The 12482-nt window shown below is 35.3% G+C and overlaps 2 protein-coding genes across 5 annotated transcripts in view; one reads left to right on the forward strand and one right to left on the reverse strand.

Moving 5' to 3' along the window:
• CCDC146 (coiled-coil domain containing 146) overlaps nucleotides 1-12482 on the forward strand; it is a 249745-nt gene that overhangs the window by 46490 nt on the left and 190773 nt on the right. The window lies entirely within an intron of this gene.
• Nucleotides 1-12482, reverse strand: part of FAM185A (family with sequence similarity 185 member A) — a 57848-nt gene that overhangs the window by 31190 nt on the left and 14176 nt on the right. For 2 of the 4 annotated variants that reach the window (XM_021673043.2, XM_021673038.2), the window contains one exon: nucleotides 1828-1869. The exons of the other annotated variants lie outside the window; for them this stretch is intronic. In XM_021673043.2, coding sequence (XP_021528718.2) covers nucleotides 1828-1869 — 42 coding nt within the window. The remainder of the gene's footprint in view (nucleotides 1-1827; nucleotides 1870-12482) is intronic. 4 annotated transcript variants of the gene reach the window in all.

Raw genomic sequence — 12482 nt, forward strand, 5'->3', positions numbered from 1 at the left:
CAGGCAAGCCAAAGACTGAGAGAAAATATTAAAAGACAATATCCAACAAAGGACTTATATAGCATATACAAAGAAGTACAACTTAATAATAAAGACAAATAACCCAACTGAAAAATAAGTGGGCAAAAGATCCCAAAGACAAAAACTTCATAAAGGAAGATATACTAATGACCAATAAGCACATTAAAAAGTACTGAATAGGCTGGGCATGGTGGCTCATGCCTGTAATCCCAGCACTCTGGGAGGCCGAGGCGGGCAGATCATGAGGTTGGAAGTTGGAGACCAGCCTGGCCGACATAGTGAAACCCCGTCTCTACTAAAAATACCAAAAATTAGTATGTACTGTAATCCCAGCTGCTCAGGAGGCTGAGGCAAGAGAATCATGTGAACCCAGGAAGTGGAAGTTGCAGTGAGCTGAAATCACGTCATTGTACTCCAGACTGAGAAACAGTGTGAGGCTCCATCTCGATTAAAAAAAAAAAAAAAGAAATAACAAAAAGTGCTGAACATCATTTGTCATTAGGGAAATTAGATTAATAACAGAGATCTACCACTATATACACATAAACACTGGCAAAATTTTTAAACTGACAATAATAAATGTTGATGAGGATGTGGAGCAACTCAAATGCTCATACATTGTTGATCAAAGTATAAAGTGAAACTTTGGGAAAAATCTGGTAGTTTATCATAAAGTTAAACATAGAACTACCTACTAAACTCAGCAACTCCATACCTAAGTATTAAGCCAAGAGGGAAATACATATATATACATCCATAAAATGACTTACACTAGTATGTTCATAGCAGCTTTATTTACAGTTGCCAAAAATTAGAAACAGCCCAGGTGTCCATCAACAGTAGAATGAACAAATTAAGCTTTCTAATAGCCTGCTTTCACTTCTGAACCCTTCTGGTACATTATGAAATAACAGCTATGTTGTTCTTTTAAAATATAACTTATATATCACTTCTGTAACATCTTATTGTAGTTGGAATAAAGTCTGAACTCTTACCCTGTCCACAAGGTCCTAAGCTCTACCATTACTTACCTCATAACCTACCACTTTCCCCATCAGCCAGCCTTCTATCCCTTGAAAATAATAAACTTCCATTCTCAAGGCCTGCACTTGCTGTTTCTCTATCTAGGGAGCCCTGTATCCAGAATTACGTAACTCTCATTATTCTGGCCTTAGTTCAAATGTACCCTCTCCAGACCACCCCCAGTTGCCTAACTAAAGTCGTTTTCTTTTCCCCAACATCTATTTATACCCTTTTTTATTTATTCATTGTAGTTACCACAAACCAAAATTACCTTTTGGTATTTATATGCTTGTTGTCTTTCTTCCCAGGGCTCAGAGAAGGTGAGGTCTCTGAGCACAGAAACTATGTCCTGTTGACCAATATGTTGTTCCCTAGTACCTAGAAGCACTCTTAATACATGGCAGGTGCTCAATAAATACATGTTGACTAACTAGTTACTGGTATCCATAAGGTTGTCTTCAAACGTTAAGACATTTGGAGACCAATAAACAGTGACATTATTTATATTATTCTTTCAAAGACTTAATTTATATATTTGAAGAAATTATAAGATCTTTTTTACAGAGAAGTTTAGCAAGAAATATATCACATTTCTTAATACCAGCTCAGATAATTTATTTTCCAGTAGACATAATTAGTACATTGGTTCTGCCTATATTTGATTTGTGATCCTGTCAAGTTCATCAGTTAAACTGTAGACTTCATTTATTCTAATAAAGTCATCACAAATATACCTATTTTTAAAGGTGGGCAAAATACACCGATGAGTAACTTAGCACATACCTACTGTGATGTTACCCATTTTGCTTTGTAATGTTATATTACCTGTAAAAAAAGAAAAAGATACTTTTATGTACTAATATAGAAAGGAACTGTGATATATAGCAATGCTAAAACATGGTTGAATATCTACAATGTTATTTTTGTTGGCAGTTTTTCCCAATATCACAAATCCAGTCAAAAATTTAGCTGTCGTTCTGAAAGAACTAGCTTTAGTTATCTCTGCAAACTTTCTTCCTCTACCACCAAAACTTTAGCTTTTGTAGCATAACTATAAATCACCATACCCACTGGCACAGAGGAAAAACAATACTTCTAAAACTCGTAAGTGAAAAAAATTACTGAAACGTACTCACTATACATTTTCAACCTAAATATCAATGTATTTATTGGATTGCACAAAGCCACGTTTTCAACCAAATAACACTAAAATACGGTATGAAAAAAGAATTACTTTTATTTCTCAGGCCACTTGCCATTTCTATTAGATTAAAGTAGTTTCTGGGCCAAGAATTAAAGTGGTTTGAGATAGGAATAATGAATACATGGAGGTATAACTAACAAAACAGAACAAAGAAGCTTCAAAGGTTTCCATCTTTTAGTGAAAATGTTTTCTGTGATAAGTATGGAATATTGCAACCATTCTTCCCAGCCCCTTTCCTCTAATACCAAAAGTAGTAGGATTCTTCATATGTATGTTTGTATGTATACGTATTCCTAGAGTCAAGAACTCATATTTATTCTGCTGAAAATATGAGCAATAATGTTATCTCTCTTTTTTTTATATTCCCCAAAATGGAAGCACTTTCCAGTACAGACAAAAAGAAAAGCACCTCTATTTTGGGTAATAAAGTTCTCTCTTCTAAAATAATTCCAAAACTACACTAAAAAGTAAAGGAATAACTTTGGCCTCAGAATTAATCTTCAGTAAACTCATTTTATCTCATTTCATATACCTTATGAATACTGACTTGTATCAGTATCTGGGAAAAAGTTAAAAAGGCACTGGATTCATTTACTCAATAGCCAGATGTGCCCGATTGCAAAAATCCATCCAAAGGTCTAATATACCATCATATTTCCTGTGAGTATATGAATAAGGAGTATATTTATATATGAATAAAAACTTGGTTTGTGTACTGAAGCTTATAAGATTAAATTTTTTTTCATATTTTAGATTCAGGGGATACATGTGCAGGTTTGTTACCTGGGTATATTGTGTGATGCTGAGGTCTGGGGTACAAATGATCCCATCACCTAGGTACTGAGCATAGTACCCAATAGTTTTTCAACCCTTGTCCACTCCCTCCATCCCCTATCTAGTAGACTCTAGTTTCTATTGTTGCCATCTTTATGTCCATGAGTATCCAGTGTTTACCCCCCACTTATAGGTGAGAACATGTGGTATTTGATTTTCTATTCCTGTGTTAATTTGCTTTGGATAACGGCCTCCAGCTGCATCCATGCTGCTGCAAAGGATATAATTTTGTTCTTCTTTATGGCCACATAGTACTCCATGATGTATATGTACCACATTTTCTTTATCCAATCCACCACCAATTGGCACATAGGTTGATTCCATGTCTTTGCTATTATGAATAGCGCTGCAATGAACATGTTGAGTGCACATGTCTTTTTGGAAGAATGATTTATTTTCTTTTGGATCTATCTCCAGTAATGGGATTGCTGGGTTGAATGGTAGTTCTGTTTTGTAATCTTTGAGAAATCTTCAAACTGCTTTCCACAGTGGCTGAATTAATTTACATTCCCACCAACAGTGTATGAGTGTTTCCCTTTCTCCACAGCGTCTCCAGCATCTGTTGTTTTTTGACTTATTTTTAATAATAGCCATTCTGACCGGTATGAAATGGTGTCTTGTAGTTTGGATTTGCATTTCTCTGATGATTAAGTGATTTAGAGCAGTTTTTCATGTTTGTTGGTTTCTTGAACGTCTTCTATTGAGAAGTATCTGTTCCTGTCTTTTGCTCATTTTAATAGGGTTATTAGTTTTTTGCTTATTGATTTAAGTTCCTTAAAGATTCAAAGGAACAAAGGCTATTAAACCTTTGTTAGATACAGAGTGTACAAACATTTTCTCCCATTCTGTAAGTTGTCGAGGCAGAAGCTCTTTCATTCAATTAGATCCTACTTGCTAGAACATGGCCTAAAGGTGAATCTGAAGGGGTGACTCTAAAACCTTTTGTTAAGACTCCAGAAAGATGGTGGTACCTCATGGTATTAATCATTTATACCAAGAAAGTATTTTAAAAAGATTAAGGCCTCACAGATCCTCTCAGTCAAACAGACCTAGAAAGCTTGAGGGTGTTGACCTTAATATCGCTGCAGAAAGCCATATTTTGAAAAGATTTTTGGGTGTGGCTTTTGTCTAATGGAATGAACACCAGTGAAATTCACAGAAGGCTGACAAAGGTTTTAGACAATTATATCAATAAACATTGCCAACTTAGACTGAAGGTGACAGTGACAGTACAAAGTGAAAAGAGACCACTGGACCCTCAGGATTCTACTGGCAGGAAGCAGGCTGAGAAAACTACTCAGGTGTAAAGATATGCTACATTTCATAAAAAAGGAAGAATGACTTAGAGGGTGGAACCAAGAGCTCAGTGGTCGAAACTCAGAACCACGAAGAATTATTCCCAGGCCTTGAGATCTAATCAAAGAACCTCCAAGATTTGCCTACCTGAATTTGACAATCACTATGGATCAGTGACTCCTTTGTGCCTCCCATTTCAACAGGAAAGTCCACAGTCATTATCCAATGCCTCCACTCTATGTTGGTATGTAGGTAGTGTGTGTGTGTGTGTGTGTGTGTGTGTGTGTGTGTGGTGGGTAGATAACTTGTCTCTTTAGTTCACACCTGAGGAGCTTCATTTTCACCTGGAGCTGATTTTGATGTAGAGATTCTGGTTTTTCAGCTGATGCATGATGGGCTGATACTTTTGGGAACTTTGGGAGGAAGAGAGTGTATTTTGCATGTAGGAAGGATGTGACTCACTGCGGCGCCAGAGGACACAGTGGCTATCCAAAACCTCATAGGGCATCTGGAAAGTTGCACACGTGACAAGTTAAAAATCAGTCTGTATTAATATCCTAATTTAATATCCTAAGTGGACAGCATGATATAGGTGCCACAGCACTTAGAGGAAAGAGACTAAAATGACCTAGCTTGGACAGGAAGGTTTAGTCATGTAGAAGGTATCACTTGAGCTGAAATTTGAAATGTGAGTAAAATGTTAATATGCTGAGAAAAAAAATTCCTGGGAAAAGATATCATATAAGCAAATGTAAAAAGGCAAAACTATATATACTATGTTTAAATAATGCAGATCAAATAGTCTAGAGCAATGAGGCAAGTCTATGAGGACAGGAATCATGTCTTTCTTATGCAGCTTCATATCTGGGAACTTAGCACAGTGCATAGTAAACATTATTATTTTGTGAACAAATAAAAAGTTTGGAAAAGTAGGTAAATAGCAACCTGTGGTAGACCCACAGAGTGCTAAGTCTACTGACTATCCTACACCAAAAAAGTCTGTGAAGAATTTCAAGATAGATAAAAGTACAAGAAAACCATGCTTTAAGGAGATTCACCTAGTGTGAGACAGTGGGTGTTCCACACTCAGCATTCTCTTTACTGCTTGCTGTGGTCTGCATGTTCCCCCAAAAGTTCATGGGTTGGAAACTTGGTCCTCAATGCAATAATACTGTAAGGTGTGGGACCTTTGGGAGGTAATTGGGTCATGATGGCTCTGCCCTCATGAATGGATTAACCCATTCATGAATCAATGGATTAAAGGGTCACTGAGGGAGTGAGTTAGTTATCACAAGAGTGAGTCTGTTATAAAAGCCAGTGTGGCTGTCTCTCCTGCAGCCTCTCTCCATGTGAGGCCTGTGCCACTTCATGACTCTACAGAGCCCCCATCAGCAAGAAGGCCCTCACCAGATGCAGCTTCTAGACCTCAAACTTGTCAGCCTCCAGAACTGTAATATATAAACTTTATAAATTACCCAGTCTCAGGTATTCTGTTATAGCAACAGAAAACAGACTAAGACACTGCTCCACCTCCTGAACAGTAAAAGATGAAGCAGACTGGTCCCTGACATTCGTAACTTTATTAATAAAGAACTATGGTACAGTTTTACAGTCATTTAGCTGGTGAATCCAGTCACCCACTCATCAAGGCAATGGAGCTTTATTGTTTTACACTAGTCTTTAATAATGCAGTAAAACTTTACTTTTTTAAAATAAAAATATTGTCTTTCTCAAAAGGCCAATCATTAGGGCTTGTCATGAAAGTGAGGAGGTCTTGAGAAGATAATGATTCTTTGAGCTAGAAAATAGAAGTTTTATATCTATATAAAATGAGGATTAGTTAATTATAGTGGGACCTATAGAGTCTCAGATAACATTCTTCTTGAATGTTAGAATTCTACTGTATACTGAAAGCATATTGGAGCAACAACAACAAAAAACTCATGGAAATAAGGCATTGTTTCAAATATTGTATAGTTATAAATAACACTTTAAAATATTTTTGTCAATTCTAAATAAAACAGTAAATACTTATTTTTAACTCATATCAAAATATTTAGAAAATCTCTACCCTAAACAGAAATATTACAGTCATTAGAAAACACAAAATGGATGTCTTATCTCAAATACATAGTGGAATAAAGTAGTATATTTAAAAGTATACAAAGCAATAAAATGGGCAGTATTAACAAAATTTTCTATATTTTGGTTTCACCTATTTCATCTCCAATCACTGAAAATTATAAATTAATTATTTGAGAGAAGTAAATCTTAGTAAAAACTTCTTTCCAACAAAGCAGACACCAGATGGTCTGTAATAACTATGTGTGCTTACCCTACTCTCAAGTTATATAGCTTTTCCACAAATCCCAGTATTTAAGAAAACAGATCATTTTTCTTAGTTTGTAATCCTTCATTCTAGCATGGTCAGAGGGAAAAAAATGTAATCACTTTAAAGATAAACATTGGTTTATTTTTCTTCATCAAAAGAAATGTGATTATGGTTAAAGCACATATAACTCTCATAATCCAGAGTAATTAAGTATCCTTAAAGATTAAGTCATTTTGTGTTTTTTTGGTGGGTAGGTGAGAAGGGAGACACTTGTTATTTGCAAGCCACGGTGCTAAATGCTAAGAATATAGAGATGAATAAAACATAATCTTTGCTCTTGAGGAGTTTATAATTAGGCAAGGATTTATAAAAAACCAGAGATGAGGCAAGATGCTTTAGCTGAGTACTGAAAGATTTAAAAAGTCAACAAGATTTTTAAAAGCTAGGAAAAGCATTTCAGGTAGAATATAAAATGTATGATCAGTATGATCAAAGGCTCTGATCAAGAACTCAGAGGTATAAAACAGGTAAAAATGTATATAGGAAAAAAGACAATGTAATTCTGGAAAACAAAGCATAGAGTCAGAAGAGGGAAGAGGGAAGTTGGACATGTCACTAAGGCAGCAAAAAAGGGTCTGAGTAAGAGAATGACATGTTCACTGTGTATTACCAATAAACTACTTTAGCTGCAGTGAGGAGAAATGGATATGAAGAAGGCAAGGCTGGAGGCAAAGTTATTGCTAGTATCAAGGCAAGAGGTCACAAGGGTCTAAAACAGAAGCGTAGAAATTAGCAGGAAAAAAATTGGATAGATTGAAGAAATATTTTAGAGAGAAAACCTGCCTAAACTTGGTAATTGATTAGATGCAGGAGATGAGGAGAGACAGGAAGTTAAGATCACTGCCAGATTTATAGCATGGGAATTGGGAATATCAGAAACAGCAAATGAAAATAAGGGAGGAGGACACATTACAGATGACGTTCACAGACTGGGGAAGAAGGGAAAAAAGCTAGAAATGTTGAGTTCAAGATGTCTATGAAGATCCAAATGGCTATGTCTACCTTCCAGATGGATGTATAAATTAGTCAGGGCTAGAGACATAGATTTGAATAATCAGATTTGAAACACCTTTGTAAGGGCAGTTCAGACTCAAAAGTATATAAGATGCCCAAGGAAAATATGTAGAGAAAGAACAATAGTACCAGGATGAAATCCTGGAGAATGCCAATTATCATAGGAGTGGAAAGAGAAGGAATATGTAGACATTTGTGAAAGAGCAATTATATGACAGAGACTGCCAGTGTCCATTAATATTTGTGAGCCTTTCTTCTTCATTAAGAGTATTGCTAAACTGCATATCTCAGCCTTTGCAATTAGATAAAGCCATTTGAAAATATTCTGTCCAAAGACCTATGGGCAGAAATAATATATGCACTTCTAGGCCTGGTTTCTGAAACTTCTTCCATGATCCTCTATGCTCTCTCATTTTTTATGGAGGACTTGGAAGCCACAAACTGAGGATCATAGCATCACCTTTACAGGACAAGCCAAGTCTCTGAATGTCTCTAAGGAGCTGCATTTAGGACAGACACTGTAGGAAATATCAGTATTTTGTGTCCGAGATCTAAACCCCAAAAAACCTACATGGTTTGCACCACAAAAAAAGCTTTAATTCTTTTCTAGTATTTCATATAAAAAAGTTGTATGTGTCCAGATTCAAAATTAAGTATCAAAATGATAAATTAAAACTTCATAATGACCTAGGAATACATACTAGAATTTCAAGAAAGTATTTTTATGAACATCATGAAAAGATCTATTTAATCCAATAAAAGCTTACGTCTTTTAAATGTTTATATTATTTCTGACTTTCTAAGTTTACAAAGCAGATTTAGAAATTTAGCAGTAACTACAAGTCCTTCTTAAAGCAGATTGGGACATTTCTTTATGAACTCTTGAGTGCTACAAAGTTATCACCTGTGTTTTGTATAGTTCATGTAAATTGTACTACTGTGAAAATTTCAAAAATAAAAAAGCAGTTAGTAAGGGAAAAGTTTATGTCTGTATGCCAAATCTTTGAAGAACAAAGGACTTTTGAAGTGCAAAGAAAATGAGAGAACTAATACTCAGCAATTTATCTATCAAGATATGTTTCCAAAGAAACTAAAATAGAGCCTAAGTTATATAGGGAATCTAAATATTTAAAAGAGTTTTATTCATTAGTCACTATTCCAAATCATAACGTAAGTTTAAACATACCCGAAAACAAGTAACATGAATACTCTTACATCTTAATATAATCAATTTGTTTAAATTATAGGTTATAAAAACCAGTCCTAGCAAACCATTTCAAGGAAGTTTTTCATTGTCTCTAACAGAGTCAGGAAACTATATTTTATAATTTAAAATTTATTTAGGAGAATACATATAAATACATGCATTTATTATACATGCAGAGCATTCTTTAAAAAAAATCAATATTCAAATGTCAGAATATAATAAAATATCCACATAAAACCAAATTTAATTTTTGACTAGAAGGAAATCAAGATAGTAAACTGTCATAAAATTTTATATCTAAATACAAGCTATCCAAGTACCTATGCTCCCACTAGATTCCCATTGCCAGAAAGTGAATATTTATTAAGTCAATGAATAAACTATTTTGTATTAGAAGGCATACGTACTTAATAGATGTGATTCAACCAACTATACAAATAGTAAATATGACTAGCCAATTAGCTTACTCAGTTTCTTACCTATAAAATATAGTTAGCTATAATTAGAAATTTCACTTGAAAAAACACTTAGAATAAATTATTTTCTTTTTTATACATAGGAATCAACTTGCAAGGCCAGGAAAGACATATTGCTCCTTTCATTACTCTTTTCCTCATTAATGGATATGCTCTAAGTACTCAGCACTAATAGGTTAGATGTTGCTTCGCCATCAGGGTATATAAAAAAATAGAAAATGCAGACAAAAAATAAATTTCATGCCCTTCCTTTCATGAAAGACTTAGAAGCCACACACTTAAGACAGCACCTTCACTTTTATGGAAGGAGTCCAGTTCCTGAATGCCACGATGGAGCTAAGCCCAAATACTGTATGGAAGGAACATCTACATTTTCGGTCATAAAGCACGATAATTGTCCTGAAACTCAAGGAAGTTATAAAGTAGAACATAGCTGAAGCAGTGCATCTGTGTTATAGTACTGTCTTCCTGGAGGAAACATCTCTAGAGTGAGCCAGGAAGCCCTCAAAGTGCTGGGATTACAGGCATGGTGTAATCTTGTGGTTTTAATAGTTTATGTTTTTCAAAGTTGTTCCCATTTTTAAAAATTACTTCAAATACCTTGTGATATAGCTGCATGGTAATATTTTCATTTTTTAGGTGTGAAAGTTTCACTATTTAAAAACATCTAGAAAGCCAAGAAATTAGGATCAAATCCTTGCTATTCCACTAATTGTGGAGTTTCGAGTAAGCAATTAGACATTTCTAAGTCTAATTGTTCCTCATCTGTAAACAGTCAATTGTTCATTAAGTAAAAGGGGCCGGCCAATTTAGGTACTCAATACATGTTTGCTTTCAACCATCCACCCACTCACCCACTGGCACAAAGGCTCCAAACTCTACTTGTAAAATCTACCAGAAAGAAAGTGACTGCATTGTATTTGTGTTTAAATGGTTTTAACAACATCTATATGTTGGATTTTTTTCAGCTCTACCTGGAAAAAAAAAATCAGTTTAAGCCTTGGGTTAAGAAAAAAGAAGCTAAAGTAAATAAATGCTGAACAAGAATGCATATATTCTGTTTGTTTTCTGTAAGTCAGATGTTTAGAAATAGCAATGTATTTTTCCATAAAAACAAGTTTTAAGATTCTCAAGCTAGTTTGTTTAAATATAGCCAAAATATACAACTAATTTGTGTTATATAACCATCAGCATTTAGAACAAGGAACTCATTGAAATATATGTCCAGAGTTCTAGGTTGGGAATATCTTTGGAGAAATAACTGCCACCAAAATTCCAGAAGCTAGAAAACTGGGACTTAATTTCACCAGCCATGACTCCAATTGTCTTAGGATGTGAGACTAAAACACTACCATCAGGATGTGAGACTAAAACACTACCTCCTCTCCTGCACCCCTCCCATCCCAAACTGCAAACTCCAAAAGCATGTTCATATAATTCCTTAGGACAAGGATGGAAATAGAGGTGACATGGGAGAGGAAGGCAAGAAACTTAGATGCGCCTCAAGGGTGATTTTTTAAAAGTCAGGGCACTGGGTGTGACTATGGAACAAAGAGGGGTTTCCTGTCTTATTTCTCTCTTGTATATACTGAAAAACCAAAGCAAAGTGAGGGTCAAAAACTAGGTGGAGAAAGCAAGGCTGAACATGGCAGCTTTTCTACAGTTACTTCTGTGAAAGTTACTATAATTTGAAACTGGATTAAATTTTCCCTTCCCCTACTCCTTCTTTTTGCTGTACTAGTATTACAAAAGAAGCTGAGAGAAACAGCTATAATAGTTCACTGCATTGAGGCAGGTTGATAATGGACCACTGGAAATGAGGTGGGTAGTAGCATCTCAGTGGGAATGATAGTGACTGAGAAAATAAGAAAGTACATTTAATCCTTCTACTCTGCTCTGAGTTCTTTAACGATAAGTTTCATCTCTTGCCCAACTTTGCACCCTTGGTGCTGGAAATCTGGCACACAGTAGGTGGTGAATAAATGTGTCAAATGAATGAATAAATATAACTGTAGAGGATGCTGTATTCCTCATCCAGATCCCCCATTATAACAGAAGGGCTTATTTTCCTAGTTATTTGGAGTACTGTTGGCAGACAGCCCTCAGCTGTCAGCCCTCTTTGGGAATTGCCTCAGCTAAAATGAGCCACTTTGGCCCAAGATCATACTCCTTCCTGGGACAGCTTGCATCTAATGATTGGGGATATAAAGGTCCAGCTCCTTTCACCCCAGCTAGAGACAACTCTTAGGGACCATCCCAGCTTCAGAGCTCTCTGTGTGGGTTACTTAAACTGTATCATAGTCCAACTTCTCCCATGGAAAACTGGCTTTCTTCCTTTACATGGCATTGCTTCCAAGAGGCCTCCCTAGTAAATGTGCTATGCTCAAATTTTCATCTCAGAGTGTCTGCCTTCAGGGAAATTCAATCTGAAACAACAGTCCAAAAGAGGACTTAGCTTTAAACCAGCTAAGGAAAGGTATATGATTTTTGTATTAAAGATCAGTAAATATAAAAAGGCTTTATTAAGGCTAAGGAATTAACTCTTTCTTAGCGATGTATTTCCATTTTAGCTACTTTATGTAATCCATCAGCCCTAGAGTACTTTAAGGACTGCTTCCAAAAAGTCCACCTGTTTTAGTGCCATGTAGGCAATTAATGATAAACTGTACCAAATTCAATTTATCTAACTTAAAAGAATGCAAAGAAATGAAACATTATGAATTTAGTGTAAACATGGTATAAAGCACTGCAGAGAAGAGCTGCTTTTTCCCGTGGATGTTAATCCACATCTGACTTGATAAGGAATTGTTTCTCCACTAAAAGCTACTAAATATGTTAAGCACAGTACTTTTCATTATGATTAAGATAGTTAGAAATGCAATGCTTATATAAAAGTCACTTTTGAAATATGAAGAGTTACCAAGTTACCAGATCTACTTAATGTACAACTGAATAAAAAATAAATAAATGAATAAGTAACAAAACCACTTCCTTCATCTGGATATAGCTCCATAT

The sequence above is a fragment of the Aotus nancymaae genome, unplaced genomic scaffold (genome assembly GCF_030222135.1).
Source record: "Aotus nancymaae isolate 86718 unplaced genomic scaffold, 86718_ANA_hifiasm-v0.15.2.pri h1tg000002l, whole genome shotgun sequence".
NCBI classification, from domain to species: Eukaryota; Metazoa; Chordata; class Mammalia; order Primates; family Aotidae; genus Aotus; species Aotus nancymaae.